At 41.9% G+C, this 16743-nt stretch overlaps 3 protein-coding genes across 3 annotated transcripts; all 3 read right to left on the minus strand.

Annotated features, from left to right (window-relative positions):
- Nucleotides 1-6289: 6289 nt before the first annotated feature.
- On the minus strand, nucleotides 6290-8931 carry EAF02_001076 (uncharacterized protein; the record flags this gene model as incomplete). The annotated part of the gene is made up of 13 exons (XM_038897124.1): nucleotides 6290-6432; nucleotides 6484-6622; nucleotides 6676-6834; nucleotides 6899-7059; nucleotides 7126-7292; nucleotides 7342-7633; nucleotides 7688-7874; nucleotides 7928-8089; nucleotides 8139-8175; nucleotides 8224-8361; nucleotides 8408-8660; nucleotides 8710-8801; nucleotides 8861-8931. The coding sequence occupies 13 exons, from the start codon at nucleotides 8929-8931 to the stop codon at nucleotides 6290-6292; spliced, it is 2001 nt and encodes a 666-aa protein (XP_038763983.1).
- A 3137-nt stretch (nucleotides 8932-12068) lies between these two features.
- Nucleotides 12069-12701, minus strand: EAF02_001077 (uncharacterized protein; the record flags this gene model as incomplete). The annotated part of the gene is made up of 1 exon (XM_038897125.1): nucleotides 12069-12701. The coding sequence occupies one exon, from the start codon at nucleotides 12699-12701 to the stop codon at nucleotides 12069-12071; it is 633 nt and encodes a 210-aa protein (XP_038763984.1).
- A 747-nt stretch (nucleotides 12702-13448) lies between these two features.
- Nucleotides 13449-16507, minus strand: EAF02_001078 (uncharacterized protein; the record flags this gene model as incomplete). The annotated part of the gene is made up of 2 exons (XM_038897126.1): nucleotides 13449-16089; nucleotides 16140-16507. 2 exons carry the CDS (start codon nucleotides 16505-16507, stop codon nucleotides 13449-13451), a joined length of 3009 nt encoding a protein of 1002 aa, XP_038763985.1.
- Between the last annotated feature and the right edge of the window lie 236 nt (nucleotides 16508-16743).

The raw sequence follows: 16743 nt of genomic DNA on the forward strand, positions 1-16743 counted from the left end.
TCGACTATTCAATAACAGCTCCTACTCGATTCTCCTAAACAAACCCCGGGAAATTCAATTTCACAGTACTGGCTGCCTAGGGTATTGTAACCCCTTTATCTGTAATAAGAAGCCCCAAGATACTTGATATGTGGTAAACTAAATATTAAGCATGAGGGTGCATTTATATATCAGCAATGTATTAGAGTAGCTCAATATGCTAATTGTTATGGGCCCCTTTTTGTGCTGGCCATTCTAATTGCCCAGCTGCTCCTAGGGTCTATGCTAAACGACGGATCGTTCTGACTGCAAAGGAACTGGCTGTAGTCAGAGCTGTTGGCAGAAAAGATTATGAAACACTGTACAGAGTAGATGCAGACAAAGCAGATTACACTCCTGATCACCTTTGTCTTTTAGAGTAATAATCACAGAAACCCCGGTCCACTCTGGGGGCGAGGATCATAGTATATAAGAATAAACGCCTTAGCAAACGTCTGCGCAGGCTTAGTATAAGTCTGCCGATCATACTAATTAATACTATACACATACCCAGCTTGTAGTTAAAGCCAGCGGAATCTCAATATAGAAGTCTTAGCAGAAAAAAGCCTTTACTCTAATAGATCTGGAGATAAACAATGCAAAGATTTCTATAACGGTAGATACTATATCTAGATCCTTTCTATAAGTAATACAATCAATAAGCATACTCAAAGGAATAAAGGTCTCACTATCGCTTAGGCGAATGTAGGCCGGGGATATGCAAATCATATTACACTATTACAGCTAGCAGTTGAAGCTCAGCTGGATGTGATCTGTTTATAGGAGCCAAGACTATACTGGAATTCAACCACGCAAAATCACAATGCATACGATCGATATCAATCGATCGATAACTGGAATCTCCAGGGAGACTTAGAGGAGAACAAACAAGGCCCTCGGGTTATAATATATATACAAAAAGGTGCGTACTTGAAAGTAAAGCAAATAGGTTGACTCGAAAACAGAGATCTACTCTGGATACGAGTCAATGGATATTCGATTCTGAATGTTTACAGAGCTTTATGCACTTTGGATATTATTAATTATATTATACACTTGATTCCAAATGAGTGTACGATTATAGGAGGGGACTTTAATGCAAGCACGAACTGTGGGAACCGGGGGTGATCGTAGTCAATCAAGGGACGCAGCTTGCAATATAGGCAAACGAGCAGGGCATAGAGTTTATAGGTACCCTAGGCATACTCACCCATGCAAGAGGGCATGTGCTAGACCTAATTTTTTCCAATATATTATTCATTTATATAGAGGTGCTGGAAGAACTCCACTGTGGATCTAATTATACTACTCAGGTTACCAACCTAGCGAATCACGAAACAACAGAGTGGGATCAGTACTACTACCGGATAAAGGAGGCGGATCTGCCGAGATTGGATGGACTAATAGTCAATCAGCTAGCCCACCTCAGTAATGTAGATATTCAGATCACAACCGAGATCGAAATCTATATTAGTAAGCTTGCGAAAGTGTTAGACAAATCGATTCGAGTGGTTGGCAAGATCGATCGAAAGGTAGGGAAAGCCTCGTCATAGTGGATGGATGAGTGCAGAGAAGCTCATCGAGTATATATAGAAGTATGAAGAGGAATGGACTTGGAAAGGAAGACTTATGCTATACACTTTTTACAAAAAGTAGTGCGACAAGCCAAGAGATCCTATTAGACTATATGTCTAGATAGAGTTAAGGACGATAAAGAACTCTATCGAATTATAGGATGGCATAAGTTGACCTCCGAAAGTAATGCGAAATCCTTTTCCTTAATAATTGGTGAATGGGAGATCTGCAATACAAGAGAGAAAGCAGACGCCCTATTTATAGCGGTTCTGGATTGATTCAAAGCGGACAATGATTTTCCAAACGATCCACTATACAATCAAACATACAAGGGGACCCTCCCCTGGAAAAGAACGATCTCGGTTAAAGAGGTAGAAAGTATATCATAGAAGCCTCGTGTACTGCACCAGGAGTGAATCGAGCTACTGTATGCCTCCTTAAAGTATACTGGCTGAGCGTTAAGTCACTGATCCGGGAGATATTTGCATTATGCCTAGCTCTAAACTACTATCCAAAGAATGGAAGCTAGTGGAGGTAGTAATGATTCCCAAGGTAGGCAAGAAAAACAAAACATCACCGCGGTCGTAACGACCAATAGCCCTGATCTCCTGTATCAGAAAGGGTTTCGAATGATATATAGCTAGCCAAATATCTTGAACAGCTCTGAGACATAAAGTAATCAGCCTACAACATTATAGAGCACTCCCCAAAAGATCAGGGATAGATCTAGCAACTACCTTCATTTACAATATAAAGCTTGCATTAATAACTAACAATATAATTTCGATTATTACTATAAATATATAAAAAGCTTTTAATATTCTCTTAAAATATCGACTCTTAAGCCGAATAATTAAACAAGAATAGCCAACTTTACTGTTCAAGCTAATAGACTCATTCCTTACAAACAGAAAAGTCAGAGTGAGACTCGAAGACATTATAACTGAGGAGTATCTAATAATATACAGTACTCCTCAGGGATCCCCACTATCACCTATACTCTATATACTCTATCTTGCTGAGCTCCTCAATCGAAATACAAAATTCCGTTTCGGCTATACAGATAATATCGCGATCTACCACTCTTCCAAGCATTTCTCTACGAATACTAGGATCCTGTAACAACAAGTACAGCAGATCATCAGATAGAGTAAAGAGAACAGAATCCTATTCGCCCCTAAGAAATTCGAACTACTTCATATTACCAGACAATATAATACCACTAATCCATTATTGATAGTGAATCCAGATCTAATAATCACTCCAGTACTGATTGCAATGAGTGGAAATGCTCAGCCTACTCTAAGATGACTAGGCATTTTCTTCGATCGCCAGCTCTCGTTCTTATAACACATCAAAACACATACAGCGAAAGCTATGAAAATAGCCTCGCATATCAGATCGATCGCCTGCATTATACATGGGCCGCCAGTTTCCTCTCTAAGAAAAGCAGTGATCACCTGCGTTCTCCCAATAGCACTATTCGGCACGGAAGTATGGTACGCTGGTAAACATAAGCCTAGCCTAGGCCAAAGCGATCCAAGTATAAGTGTAGGTATAAAAGGTTATCTTTATTATATCAATAGAGTAATCAATATTGCTGCAAGAGGAGCAATTTCAATATACAAGATTATATCGATTGCAGCTTTTATCAAAAAAGCGGGCCTGCTATTGGGGATAATCGTGTTAGAATATGCCAAGCTGCGATTCGTATTCCAGTTAAAAACAATTGACAATTAATACTTACTAGTAAATCGTTTGAAGCTAGTAATACGAAAACGCGGACGAGAAACAGGCACAGTAAGAGGGTTTCTTACAAGAATCCAGTGGCTCAGCCGTTTCATTCCAGAGATGTAATGCTTGAAACTACTCCACCTGTACTTCTCGAGTGGCCTGCAGAATGAATTCAACGGAAGAATTAACCAAAGAAAAAAGCAGTTCAAGTCTTCAAAAAATAATGATAACAACTTCTATCTGAAGATTACACAATCTTCTCTAACGAATTAAAATAAATCATTAATCACAAACATTGTGTTGGCTATGGATATATAATATATTGCAATGGCACTCAAATAGCCTTTGGATTAAATAGATCCGAAGCGATTCATATGTATTCGATATAGAAGCGATAGAAATATGGCGTGGATTGGAGCATCTAATTACTATGCTTGAAGATCCCTTGAACAGCCGGATCTGGATATGTATTGACAGTATATCGGTTATCTGGGGTATATATGGAAATGCATTGCTCATAATACAATGAGTCTTCCACAAGTGTTACAAAGTAATGAAATAATTCGATATTAGGATAAAGTGGTTACCTGGATATATGGAGATCGAAGGTAATAAGGAAGCAGATCGCTTAGCAAACGCAGGTGCAATTGGGCCTATGGACTAGGCAATCGACAAGCTATCAACAATCAGTGAGATCCGAATGATTATCTGTCAGAAGTGCTTACACACAGAATCTATCTGGTGGGAAGAGATGAACTTCTTTCTTTCCGCTGGCTACAAGAAATGGTCTTCTAGATATAGTATAAAGGAGCTAAAGGAACTAATTCTACCAAAAGCAGTCTTACATCAATTGATAATTATAAAAACAGGCCACAGTGACTATACTGCTTACCATCAGCGATTTGGTTATCAAAACAACAAGTTGGACTGCTTATGCGGTAGCGCTAAGAAACCATATCACTTCTTTAAATGCACTATAAACAATCTAAAGTATTCAGACTGACCTCTTGCCCCTGTAGAAATGCAATCTAACAAGCAGGCGATCATATATATCAAGAAACTCTTACACACACCTAGCAAGCTCACTCAGCTGATTACCGACTCAGAGTTCTACACTCAGATCTGTCCTAACTACTAAAGGACCCTTAGAAAGCAACAATCTTTTCAACAAAGCTTGTTGCCCATCCCTTATAAACTCATCACTCAACTGATCACTCGAATACACTACACCCTAAAAACCGCAAACCCAATATATAACACAAGAGCCCTGCTGTTCGGCTAAACAAATAGCAATCCACTCTCGCTTCTTTTCCTTTATTATAGGGATCGAAGCTTATAATAAGTCTATTCATCTGGGAATCAAGCTCTACCTCAACAACAATTCGGATCAGATGTTCCCTTCTGGAAACAGAAGCGGATTGCATTTGCAGAGAAGCGAATAGCCCCTGGCATTAAAGTTAAATTGCTAAATTCGGTTGCGACGATTATGCCGCTCAAATAGTTCCTTATCTTAGCACGTCTAAATACCCTTAGGGAGGTCCAAAACAGACGTTAATTAATATAAATAAAAAATAAATAAATAATAATCATCAAACTTTCAATTATTTATTATCCTAAAATTAATAAACAAACCAAAAGGGCTAATGTGATACTAAAATAATACCTCTGGTTGTATATAGTCTATCTACAAGACAACTAGGCAGAATGATTTCTACTCACCAAATTCTCTATTAACAATATCTAATCCAAAAGTATCCGAATAACTTTGTTCTTCTTGAACTACAGGTTTCATCCCCGCCTAAACTTCAAGCCCACATTATTCCAAAATAACCGTCCTGTTATACAAGATGTTGAAAAATTCATTACTAAAATAGAAAACTATCTCCTCACATCTACAGACTAAACTAACTACTAGTCAAGCCCGATATTCAAAGAATACCGATACCCACCATTCCCCTGCCTGTAAATATCTGCCCAATAATCTGATTTGATTAAATACTAGAAACATCAAGATTCTATATTTATAGAAAAAACTCAATTGAAAAAACCTTAGGCTCTTCAAGATCCTAAACCCGATAGGCCTATATACTTATAAACTAGAACTCCTTATTTCAATAAGGATTCACCCTGTTTTTTATATTAATCTATTATATTCTGTATACAATAACCCTATCCCTAGGTAGCGTAACCCATTGCCATTACCTATCGAAATCAATGGCTTAGAATAATTCGAAACCACCAAAATCCTGAACTTTTGCTGGAAAAGAAGAGATCGTAAAGAACCTCGCCTAAAGTATACTGTTTGCTAGGTTGGCTATGAAATGCCACCAAAGAACCTGCAAGCTACCTAGAGAATGCACAAAAACTGATTTGCAATTTCCATCAAAAATACCCTAATAAACCAGAATCCGCTTGATCGAATACTACCTGCCTTCAGATAATCGAATTATAATACCTTCGCCTCAATAGAGCTCGGCTTTTAGGAGAAGGATAATATTACGATATAAGATCACATGATATATTGGTCCCCTCGGAGGGGACCGAATTGGGCACTCACACCGGAACGCAAGTGAGCTAGGGCCTGATCGGGCTAGCTCGCTTAGCAAAATCCTATATATCTTCAATTTGGAAAATCCTATATCATAGCTCTTTAAGCTATATCTTAATTCTTAATCTAAAACCTATTACCCAAATCAGTATAACTTTGCCAGATTAGGGCAAAGTTATTAGAACCCTATCCCGCCCGCCTGCCCTGTGATAGTGGCCCGCAAGTAGGGTGCCCGACTTAATTCTTTGTTCAAAATAAAAGTATTCATTAAATCGTAACTAGGTACACTAAAATATATTGACAAATAACAACCCAAAACGCTATTAACCTTGAATGAATGGCATTAATAAAACCAAAGAACACTTAAAAATTGAGATCGTTCCCTCATATTCACATTTCCATCAAAGAACGAAATTAAAGACGAGAAGTAGCAATAGCACTCAGCTCGCCCGGAGCATGATAGTTAGGTACTTTCATATCAAGTGCCCTACCACTATAGCCGAGATCCTCGGCGACTAACATAGAGCATTTCTCTCCGATGAGAAGAGCAGTTGAGACTGTCGCAAGTTAGTTGATGTTCATTTGTTTGGTTGAATAGAAAAACATACAGGTGTTGCATCCAACATTATCAGGGCAGATAGAAAGATCAGCGACCTTAAGACCCTTGACGCCATGGACATTGAGACGTTCATCAAGAACACCATGTTTGACAATAGAGTTCCCTTCGCGTGGTGCCATGGAACATGTCTAAATTTGTGTTAGGTGAATGTTCATATAACATTTAATGGGTAGTGACTTACACCAAGAGAATGCCAAGTTGTCTCTACATGTCTCTTTACCCATTCTTCGATATGCTCGATATCTTTAGTGCTGTACTTGAGATCTTCCTGCAGATCTCGTTGATTGCTGTTGAGGTATGAAATCTGTGGTGGTTTTCCTGGTTCCACAGGCATTGCCCACTACTTCTCGTCAGTTTTCGAAGATCTAGAACCATAAATATTTAGTATACGGGATGGAACTTACAGAACCATGCTGAATACCCGCGGTAACATTGCCTGGGAGAGCATATGACTTGGTTGTCAACAAGTCCATGTCTTTGGCTCTAGCTGGTGAGTCATATGCGTAGAATGGGTGCATATTCTGTACTTCTCCTGCATAAGCGTCCATACGACGGGCAGTTTCACCTGTATTAGATCATTAGTATAGGGTTCTGCTTTAATGGACCACTTTAATGGGAGAGGGAGAGTTACGAGATTTGATGTATCCCCAAACCATTGGTGCCATGTCTCTTTCATCATTCATGAAGCCGGCATCAAAATCCGGTGCCTCATATGGATCTGGAGAAACGATGTGAGTCTCACCACGAGAGAACGGATATTCGAGGAAGTGGAACATGGTAAAAAAGTTTCCAGGTGGCCTGATAATTAGTTAGTCTATTCTCGTGAGATCTAGCGTTGATAACTTACATCAACATGTGATCACCAAACCAGCCAGAGATGACCGAGTAGTGCATAACTGGCTTGTCAGGTTTGTTCTTGAAGTAGCTGTCCCAACCCGATCTGAAATGAGGCGTTGGCCAACTATCCATCTCTTTCAATTCCTCCTCAGTGGGACGAACTTTGACACCGGCATCAATACCGTTCGTCGCAAGTGGGCCAGTACCCTTGAGGTTCCATTCATCAAACACTGCCTTTTGAACTTCTGGGACACCTCTGGCAAAATCATCAAAACTTTCGGTTCCGGGCTTAGCACGGTAGACTGGTAAGTATTAGCATTTATGATAGTAATGAAAATTTAGGCAAGAATAAATACCAGAGAATGTCAAATAATGATCTTGGAAGTTCTGACCAACACCAGGTAGATCAACAACCGGCTTGACACCAACCTTTTCCAATTTCTTTGGGTCTCCGACACCACTTCTTTGCAAAATCAAAGGTGATGAGAGCGTGCCACCTGAAACGACGATTTGCTTTCGTGCACGGAAAGTGCGTGAACGTTGCTGTTGAGATTTAGTGTCAGAAAGCTTCAATCAATTGCTACATAATAACTTACATTTGGGTGGAGAGGCTTTGTTGGCACGGTTTTAACACCGACAGCTCGACCATTCTCGATGATAATCTTATCTACTTTGGTGTTACACATGAGGTGAAGGTTCGAGTGTACGGATCTAGTGGAATGAATGTAGGCATGGGCGGCATCGCTACGTCGACCTGTCTTGACATGATGTAAGATTTATGATTCCACTGGAAAAAGGTGTACTTACATCTCGATTGATCCACTTCAGCCAGTGTTCGGCACCACTGATATCTTCGTTAGTATTGGAACAAAGTAATGCGATTGCGACTTACTGTGCAGTAACCAGGTCTTGTAAGTCATCAGTTGTTGGGATGCCTTGAGATTCGGCAGCACGTAGAAAGTCGTGAGTAATTGGATAGGTGTAGTTTCCAAACGATACTTTAATAGGTCCATCAAAGCCGTGGAGGTCCCTAATAGTGTCAGAGATGTGAATTGGTAGAGGATATATCCACCAACCTGTTGTTGCATGCCCGCTGGTATGTTTCATGCTTTCTCATCAAAGGAATGAGTTCTTTTGTAGACCATCCCTTGGCTTGGAAGTCGTCATAGTCGGAAGCAGACGCCCGTGTATACATCATGAAGTTTATAGAGGACCCTCCGCCGAGAATATGTGCACATGGAACAACAGCTTTGCGACCGGCGAGCCATTCTGAAGGTCGAGAATAGTAGAATGATGCTGTCTTACTGTCGAGTTTCATGTTCTTGGGGTCTATAGCTATTAGTTAAAAGCAATAGAAGTGATATAGCATAATTCTTACAGATTCCAGGTCGAAACACCCATGGGTTGTTGAGGTTACTCTCTCCAGCTTCAATGAGAAGGACTTGGAGATTGTGGTCGAGGTTTGCAAGTCTGCGGGCCACTCAGTACCGAACTAATGAGGGTAGATATCTGAAATGATATCGACATACCTGCCAGCAATCACACAACCGGTGCTTCCACCACCACAGACGATGATATCGAACTCATCTGGGATCGTCATTTTCACTGTGTTATTCAAATTCTGTCAATATTGTGTGTCACTTGCAACTTGTAAAGCTGTTAAAGAATACTACAAAAATGAGGAAACACGCAACCTTTTCTACTCTCAATCTCTTATACCCCTTGGCTCCGGATACCCGGCTTAACAAAGTAGAGGCTTCGTGTAGCATCAGCTATATCTCCGCCTTGTATGTGGTACCATTGCATACTCAATCGGTGACCATTGGCCTTCTGAAGGTCCATGAACAGAGGAAGCAGCAAAACAAGAGCAACTAAGCCATAGCTAATGTCGCTACCCCTCTTCTTGTCTTACCATGACGATGCCGGCTTGATGGACGACAATTGCGATTGATGCGCGAGTTTAGGGGTGCAGCTTCAGTACACCCTCACAGACAAGCACAAGGAGAGAAAGACATCATCGGACATTCGAGTAGAACATTTAGAATCTAGGAAATGTGGTCGACGCGGGGAAATGCGATCTGCCGTCGTAATCAAAAACACTTTGAGTTTACCCCGCAGTTCGAGTTCACATACCGTATGCGGGCAATATTTAGAGTTCCAATCAAGTACCTGGAGTGAAAGAGAAGCCAATTGAGTTATAGAATAATCTGAACGCGACACAGCTTACGTTCTTGGTTTCCAATGCACTGCAGACTTCTGCCAAATTGATGAACACATTACTAGCAAATGAAAGACCGACGTTGATTCCCGAGCTATTTCCGCCCTCCTTTTCCGCCTCAACACCGTGCACCTCCCATTGATCGTCGATAGTTCCTCAACTTCAAGTTGTTTTTAACAAGCCTTGCAGGATACTAGTTACAAGGTGCATTCAGGTGCTCAAAGTGTTCGTCGAGCGGGATGTAGTCAGGGATTAAAGAAGAAGGTTGTTGAAAGGCTTAGGTAAGATTATACGAAGATACACATCGTAGCGTATTGCGGGGTCAATGCCGCTTTTAGTCGGGCATTTTTTCCACCACTACTGTACCCCGGATCGGATGCCAGATTTTTATAGCACTGGATCGAACGGCATAACATGAAAACAGGGTGCAGTTTGGATCGGTGGCTTGTGTATGTTCAGGGTCAGATTGCCAATTCGGTCTCTCCTAGTCGTAACAGGAAGAACATCAATGCGAAGACGCGTCAAGTCAGAACTCTATTCGACCTCCACGTTTTCTGGAGCTCCACGGTCTAGACTGTGAGAACATATTAGTGGTGTAGGAGCTCTGGCATGAATGAAACGCTATCTACGAACGATTAAGGGAAATCTAATCAATCTGCTCACTCGAGATTATTGGATCCCTGAGATTGCTTTCTATCTCTGACTTCATTCATGAAATGATACTTGTAGTGCCAAGGTCGGCATTCCTGCCTCAAAGTTTTGACCATTTAAAAGAGAGAGGTAGTCCGGACTACTATGAAACACACACCGGGCTGTGAATACTGTCCTCGCTTAGATTTCATGATATTGTAGGGTTGTAGAGTTGGAGTACACCCCTTGATTCTTTTATGTTAAAGTCACTTAACTACGATGTTTGGAATATGAAGTAGGTCGATTGATTCTATTGGAAGTTTATCATCTTGGTTTTCGATTATTTGCACATTTCGAGAGACTATAGAGCATTGTTTTTAATCTCCATGGAGGTTTATTTTATTTGGAATCATGAGCGCTCGCACAAGTCAAATAGGTTTCAAACTTACTTATCTAGATGCTGTTGATCATTTGTGGAGGACTTCTGAAGGAGAAATAACGCATGGAAAAGTCAAGTTGTTTCCCAACTTACTTTACTGCTTGCTTGGCAATTTACCCCTCACTCCATCATTCACGTGATTCTTCACATGATGATACAACAACCTGAAGGCTCTTCCTCTCTTCTGCTGCGTGGTCTTACCTCACGGCGTCGTGGAGTGTGACCTTGTTCCCTGCGGATCTCGCGGAGTTCGACCGGGTGGTTTGGATCGACGTACGACCATCGATCTCGTGCCTCTCTCCTCTCACTCTCGCGGCGGTGAGATGAGTGGTGTTTTCGGCGTTGGTGATGACTCATGGCGTTACTTGATCGATTGTTTGTTTGAGTGTTTGAGTGTTTGAATGCTTAGTTGAGACGATGTCCTTACTTTTGAAGCGGAGGTACCTTTTTGTATGTTTGAACATTCATTGTTCTGGCGTTGTTCATTTCGATGGAATCTATTCAAATATTATATGACAGCCTTTGGGAAAATAGTTACTAACAGACTTTGAAAAGAAGTAACCATTGTTTGAGAGATCGTTCATTCCATAGATAGCTGTTCACGCGTTGTTCAATGACCTTTCGTGCGTCAAAGTAACCTGTAGCACATTCCTTACCACATGTCTTTTAAATTTAGGCTCAACACCTGCCACGCCTAGCAAAGATTAATTCTATATGCGATCCCTAAAAGACCCTTTACCCCGGCACGTACGGTGATAATTTCTTGGCATGTCGCCTGATGTGGCAAGCCGAGTGCCTAGTGCAATATCCTGCAGTAGCGCGGAATGTGAAATATGTCCTTTCTTGAATTCTGTCTGACTACAAGATTGATAATGAACGAAACAATTCATTGGTCTAGATCCAAGTCTGGACTATGCACTGTTGATATATCGAAAATTCATCTGTCTGGTTGATCATTTGGCGCTGCAAAGTTCCCGATCATTCCGTACCCTGCCCATTCGAACTAACCAGCGTTCAGTCGCGGTTTCTCCCAATCCCCAATTAGATTCTAAGTTATCACTTGAACTTTTATTCTCGCTCGTGCCCAATTCACCACTCTGTGTATGACTATTGCTCAACAAGAGCTCAAACATTAAGCTTATGCAGCCCAGCTCGCCAAACTAACTTCCGTAGAATAGAGGTAGGGTTGTCTCTACATAACCGAAAAAAGCGGCGCAAATTGAGCACCCTTTCAAAGATCTTTTTTAATAGATTATAAATTCATTTCAGATTAAATATTGAAATTTGAAAGAATTAAATGTAAATTTAAATCTTTTTTGTATCGGTATTAAGTGTTTTTATTATTTAACATTATATCGAGAAAAGATTTTAGTTGTTGAAATTCTTTTGAATAGTGGTCAATTTCCGCCGCTTTTTTCGGTTACGTAGAGATTGTCCCTACGGCTGCCATCTAAGCACCTCCAGCAGCCGGTGCTTCACCCCCGGAGCCCCCTACTGTTTCCACTTCCGTTCTCCTATGCTTCTTATGTTTCCTGTGCTTCCTCTTGTTTACCTTTACTTTAACCTTCACCGTTTCCTTCACAATCTCCTTCTCCTTTCCCTTCCCCTTTCTCCTCTTCCTTTGACTGCTTTTCGCCTTCATCATGTAAACCCAACCTATCAGTCCTAGAATCAATACCCCAATGATACACCCAATAACTATTCCGATATCTCTACCGCTATTGTTGGGCTGAGGTGCCTGCGTCTCCACTGTATATGAATCACCGATGGGAGTCGAATCAGGAAGGGAAGCGGGTTCAGAAGCAAATGCGTTATCGTTGATTCCGATGTAGGACGTGTAAGTAGTGGTGGGAGCATCAACTATGATAGTGGAGAAATTTTCACGCAATACATCGGGGAGCGCAGTCGGGATTGGAGATTCTAGAGACAGTGTTGAGGAAGCGGCAAATGCGGTAGGAGAAGGGGTGTAGGCAGAGAATGCGGCAGAAGATTGGGTAACAAGGTTTATAATTGGGGATGTAGAATTTGCGACTTTGTTTGGAAACGAACGCGGGGATAAAATGGAAAAGGCTATTGGAGCCATATTTACAGTACGAGTTCCACCAGGGAGAATCTGAGAGCTTCAATTAAACATAATGAAAATCGCGCCAGTTATGCAAAAAGAAAAAGAATCAATTGAATTGAACTGAGGACCGATAGGAATTCAAGCAAATATGCTCCAGATATAAAATACAAGATGATGAAGATGATGGAGGAATCTGCAAGCAAGGCCCTAAAAAATGATTGGCCATTGTAATAACATAGAACGTGGCGCCTTGGGTTGGATTCGCGTAGCACAAAGACCCGTTTGTGTGAGTGTTTGCTGGCATAAATTTCAGGAACACAAATAGGCTGAACTAGAAAGGCTAAAAGTGGTAGGTTTGAAATACAAAATGATTGCATCTTGCAACATCAACGGACAATAATGGATCGCGTGTATGAATGATTTGGTATCAGACATCTGAAACCACTCTGTGTTCTCCGGTTGGACTCTATGATTTGTACAAAAATAAAAGTGGACGTAACAACAAGAAACGTTATCAAATTCGTGCATGAACTCCAGCCTTCGACGAGGCTTCTGTGAATTACTCCTGCTATTTGAGCCAGCAAGGAGAGAACAAGGGTCAATAAACAACTCCACCCAAAATATCCATCCATCCATTATAACGCCTAATCGAACATCGTTTACGCTGGGTTACTCTTCCCGTACATGTAATCCGACATATGTGTTTCCTGACAATCCTTGATCATGCTGTTTCCAAGATCCTTCCATCATTACCCTCTAAAAGTCTTAAACCGGATCAGAAAGATCCTTAGCAAACTTTTCATACCCTCTATACGCGGTGATAGTAGCATGGGCGTCTGATCCAAATACCTTCGCAAGTCCAGCGCAAGCCTCTCTGAAAACCTTTTTAGCCTCTTCAGGACGGTTTCCCAAAAGATGCATCACTTCGGCGAGATGGGCTTTCGCTCTGACGGTTTCAGGGTGGAGGTCACCCAAATTTCCCTCATAAGCTCGTGAGATATGACGATAAAGCCCAGCGGCTTCGGTGTAACTCAAGGCATCGCCGCGTTCACGCTTTGCAGCTGCCATGTAAGATAAGCACTGAAGTGTCCAGTGATGCTGAGAACCAAATACTCGAGTAAGGCCCTCTAAAGCCTTTCCATGAAGAGCATCGATAGTGTCCAACATCTCCTCTCGCCCTTCTTCAAGGGGGAGCTGCCCACGTATAATTTCACCTCGACAGGTGAGACTATTAAGGTAATCTGGATGTGACTCTCCGAGAACGCGTTTTCTACCGATCAACACAAGATCCATTTTGTGGAGAGCTCCGCTATGTTGACCAAGGCCAGCAAGGATGAGAGCTTGGAGGTGGAGACTCGTGAGCTGCTCGGGATGAAAGTCATCGCTTTCGAAAGTTCCTTCGGTGTATATTTGCGTTCTATCAACCAGAACTTGGGAACTTAAACTCTGAGCAGCATGACATCCTTCTTTGAGCCTCAGACATTCTGCAATCTGGTGTCGACTTGTCAGTATGTCCGGGTGTCGCTCACGATCTAGCCATGGACCATGTTCTCTTGCGGTCAAAACAGCACGGTTCATGGTTAAAGCTTCATCATATCTTCCTTGTGCTAGCATCACTAGTGCGATGTTGCTTCTACAAGTCAAAACCAGAGGATGAGAGTCGGATAGGTGAGTAGTGAGAACGTCGGCAGCATTGGTAAGAAGTGATTCAACCTCATTGTAATCAGACGACGAAACGGCTTTGGACAGTAGAATCCGTGCTTTAAGACTTTTGATGTATTGAGTTTGAGGATGCTCGTCGCCTTGAGACATCTGGCTTCCACGTATGGCACCTTCCACAAATCTAAGGGCATCATTAAACCTGCCAGACTTATGCAGTACATTTGCAAGGTGTTGGCAACTGATGAGAGTGTCGGGATGATTGGTTCCTAGAAATGTTGCCCTTTTCCTAAAAGCTGTCGAAAATTCTATTTCAGCAGCTTGATAATTGCCAATCAGCATGAGAGCCGCCCCATAGTCGTCAATGCTGGTACATAAATCACTTTCCGGAGCATTCATGGACTCTTTCGTTCGGCGAATCTGGCGGAAGAGGTCAACGACATCGGATTTGTTGGTACCTTCTGATAAGTACAGGATGCCCTCAACGCGTTTTTTCCACAACTCATCTGGCTGTTCCTCAGTATACGTCTGCAAAGCATCTCTAAGTTCTCCATACTTGGCTAGTAAGTCGAGTAGCGAAAGATGATGTTGAAGCACATTAAGATGTTCGTGGGGTATTGCCTCAGGTAAGGTATCAACTGCGTGTGTTGCCATCTTCAAAGCATCATTGTAGAGGCCCATGCGAACAAGATGTTTGGATTCTTTGTTGTAGACCAAAGCCAGCGCAATTCGTACAGAATCACTGTTCTTGCTTCCATCACCAAGGAAGCGTTCGAAGCATGTTTTCCACCATTCTCGATCCTTGCTATTCGAGTCAGGGTAGTGATTCCCAAAGGCAACAACTGCTTGTGTGTACCATTCCAACTCTTGCTCGATCTCACTTTCTTCCGCTTCTGATCTTTCGCTGGTAATGACCTTCTTGAGCGACAAGAAGACTAAGGGATGCAAATTGTATGTCTCGCTAGTATCGTCCTCTGTGACGAGAAAGTTCCCCTTCAAGATGCACATTACGACAATGAGATCAAGAGGATCAACCAACGAGCAGATGATAGAGCGTGGTACTGCATTGCCTCCAAGATAGTAAAGATGGTGAAGAATACGAGCTGCCATAGGGTAAGTTGATCGAAATTGTCTAGCATTCATGACGCCATTTCCAATAACAGATTCTTCTTCCGATATTGTAAAAAGCGGAGCTACCGAACTCAGCAGTCGTAATTTGAAATGATCATTTGTTCGGTATATGGAAATGAATTGCGACAGTTTCATTGAAGTATCGTTGAGTAAGTTTGAGACCTGGACAATGGCTCTCGGTAGACAATTAACAAGAACGGCGATTTCGCGAAGTTGCTCGTCAGTTGAATTATCGAATAGGTCAACAGTCAACCTGTCTCGTAATAAACACATTGTTGGTTCGAGCTCGAGACATCTCACTTCGAAGATATTGTGGGGGCCACTTAATAGACAACCGTTCGATCTAGTCCTTGTAATAAGTATGATGGCACCTTCGAATCTTTGTAGCCTGTCAATCAGTCTACCACGCTCAGTGTGCTGCAGCAGAAAATCAAAATTGTCCCCGGCATCAACGACCAATAAACTTGCGGAGTCTCGCCCAGGCCGTAGCCAATCTTCTAATGGTTCATGTCCGTCGACGGAAGGTGCAAGCAAGTTTCCAGGCCCGAACCAATATATTGATGCGGGTGACGCTTCTCTAATTTGGTAGACAAGCTCAGTAATGAGCTCGGTTTTCCTGTTGATGTGAGTTTTTGACATTCAAATTATTGAGGGCAAATAACATACCCTATTCCTCCAAGCCCTACTACTGCCAATCGACTCTTTTGGTCCGGTTTCCATAGGCTAAGTAGTTTTGCCAGAGTTGAAGAGCGGCCCACGAAATTGGAATTCCGGGGAGGTGGGAATTTAAACTCTGATTTTATCGATGAAGGCTCAACTTCCGTTATCACAGATTTCTCGAATGCCTTCTCAACGGCTTCTCTGACCGCCTGGTCAATAATGGTATTGATTTCTCTAGTATCAGCGACAGCATCTTTAGCCGTGTCCTGGAGTCTCAAAGATAGATTCTCCACGGCTTGATCAAGTGATTTGTTTAGATGTTGTGACACATGCTCAGAGAGTTTTGTAAGGATATATGGATCTGCATCAGACATTTTCGCAGAAATAAATGGACAATCTGTGGGCGAGTTCATTGCCACTAATGAGGGTAGAGGAAGGGGGGCATGAAAAGAACGAAGAGGGGTAGGGTTCGCATTGACTTATGGGCTCTTTGATCACCTGCCACTGGGTAGGAGTTATATAGTATTTGGGCACGATAATGGCTGAACAACGGCTTCACCAAAACCTGATCCTTTCAAACGAACCGTGATATCACCGTCAGAAAAATCCT

The sequence above is a fragment of the Botrytis sinoallii genome (genome assembly GCF_014898435.1).
Source record: "Botrytis sinoallii strain Bc 23 chromosome Unknown BSIN_001, whole genome shotgun sequence".
In the NCBI taxonomy this organism is placed as follows: domain Eukaryota; kingdom Fungi; phylum Ascomycota; class Leotiomycetes; order Helotiales; family Sclerotiniaceae; genus Botrytis; species Botrytis sinoallii.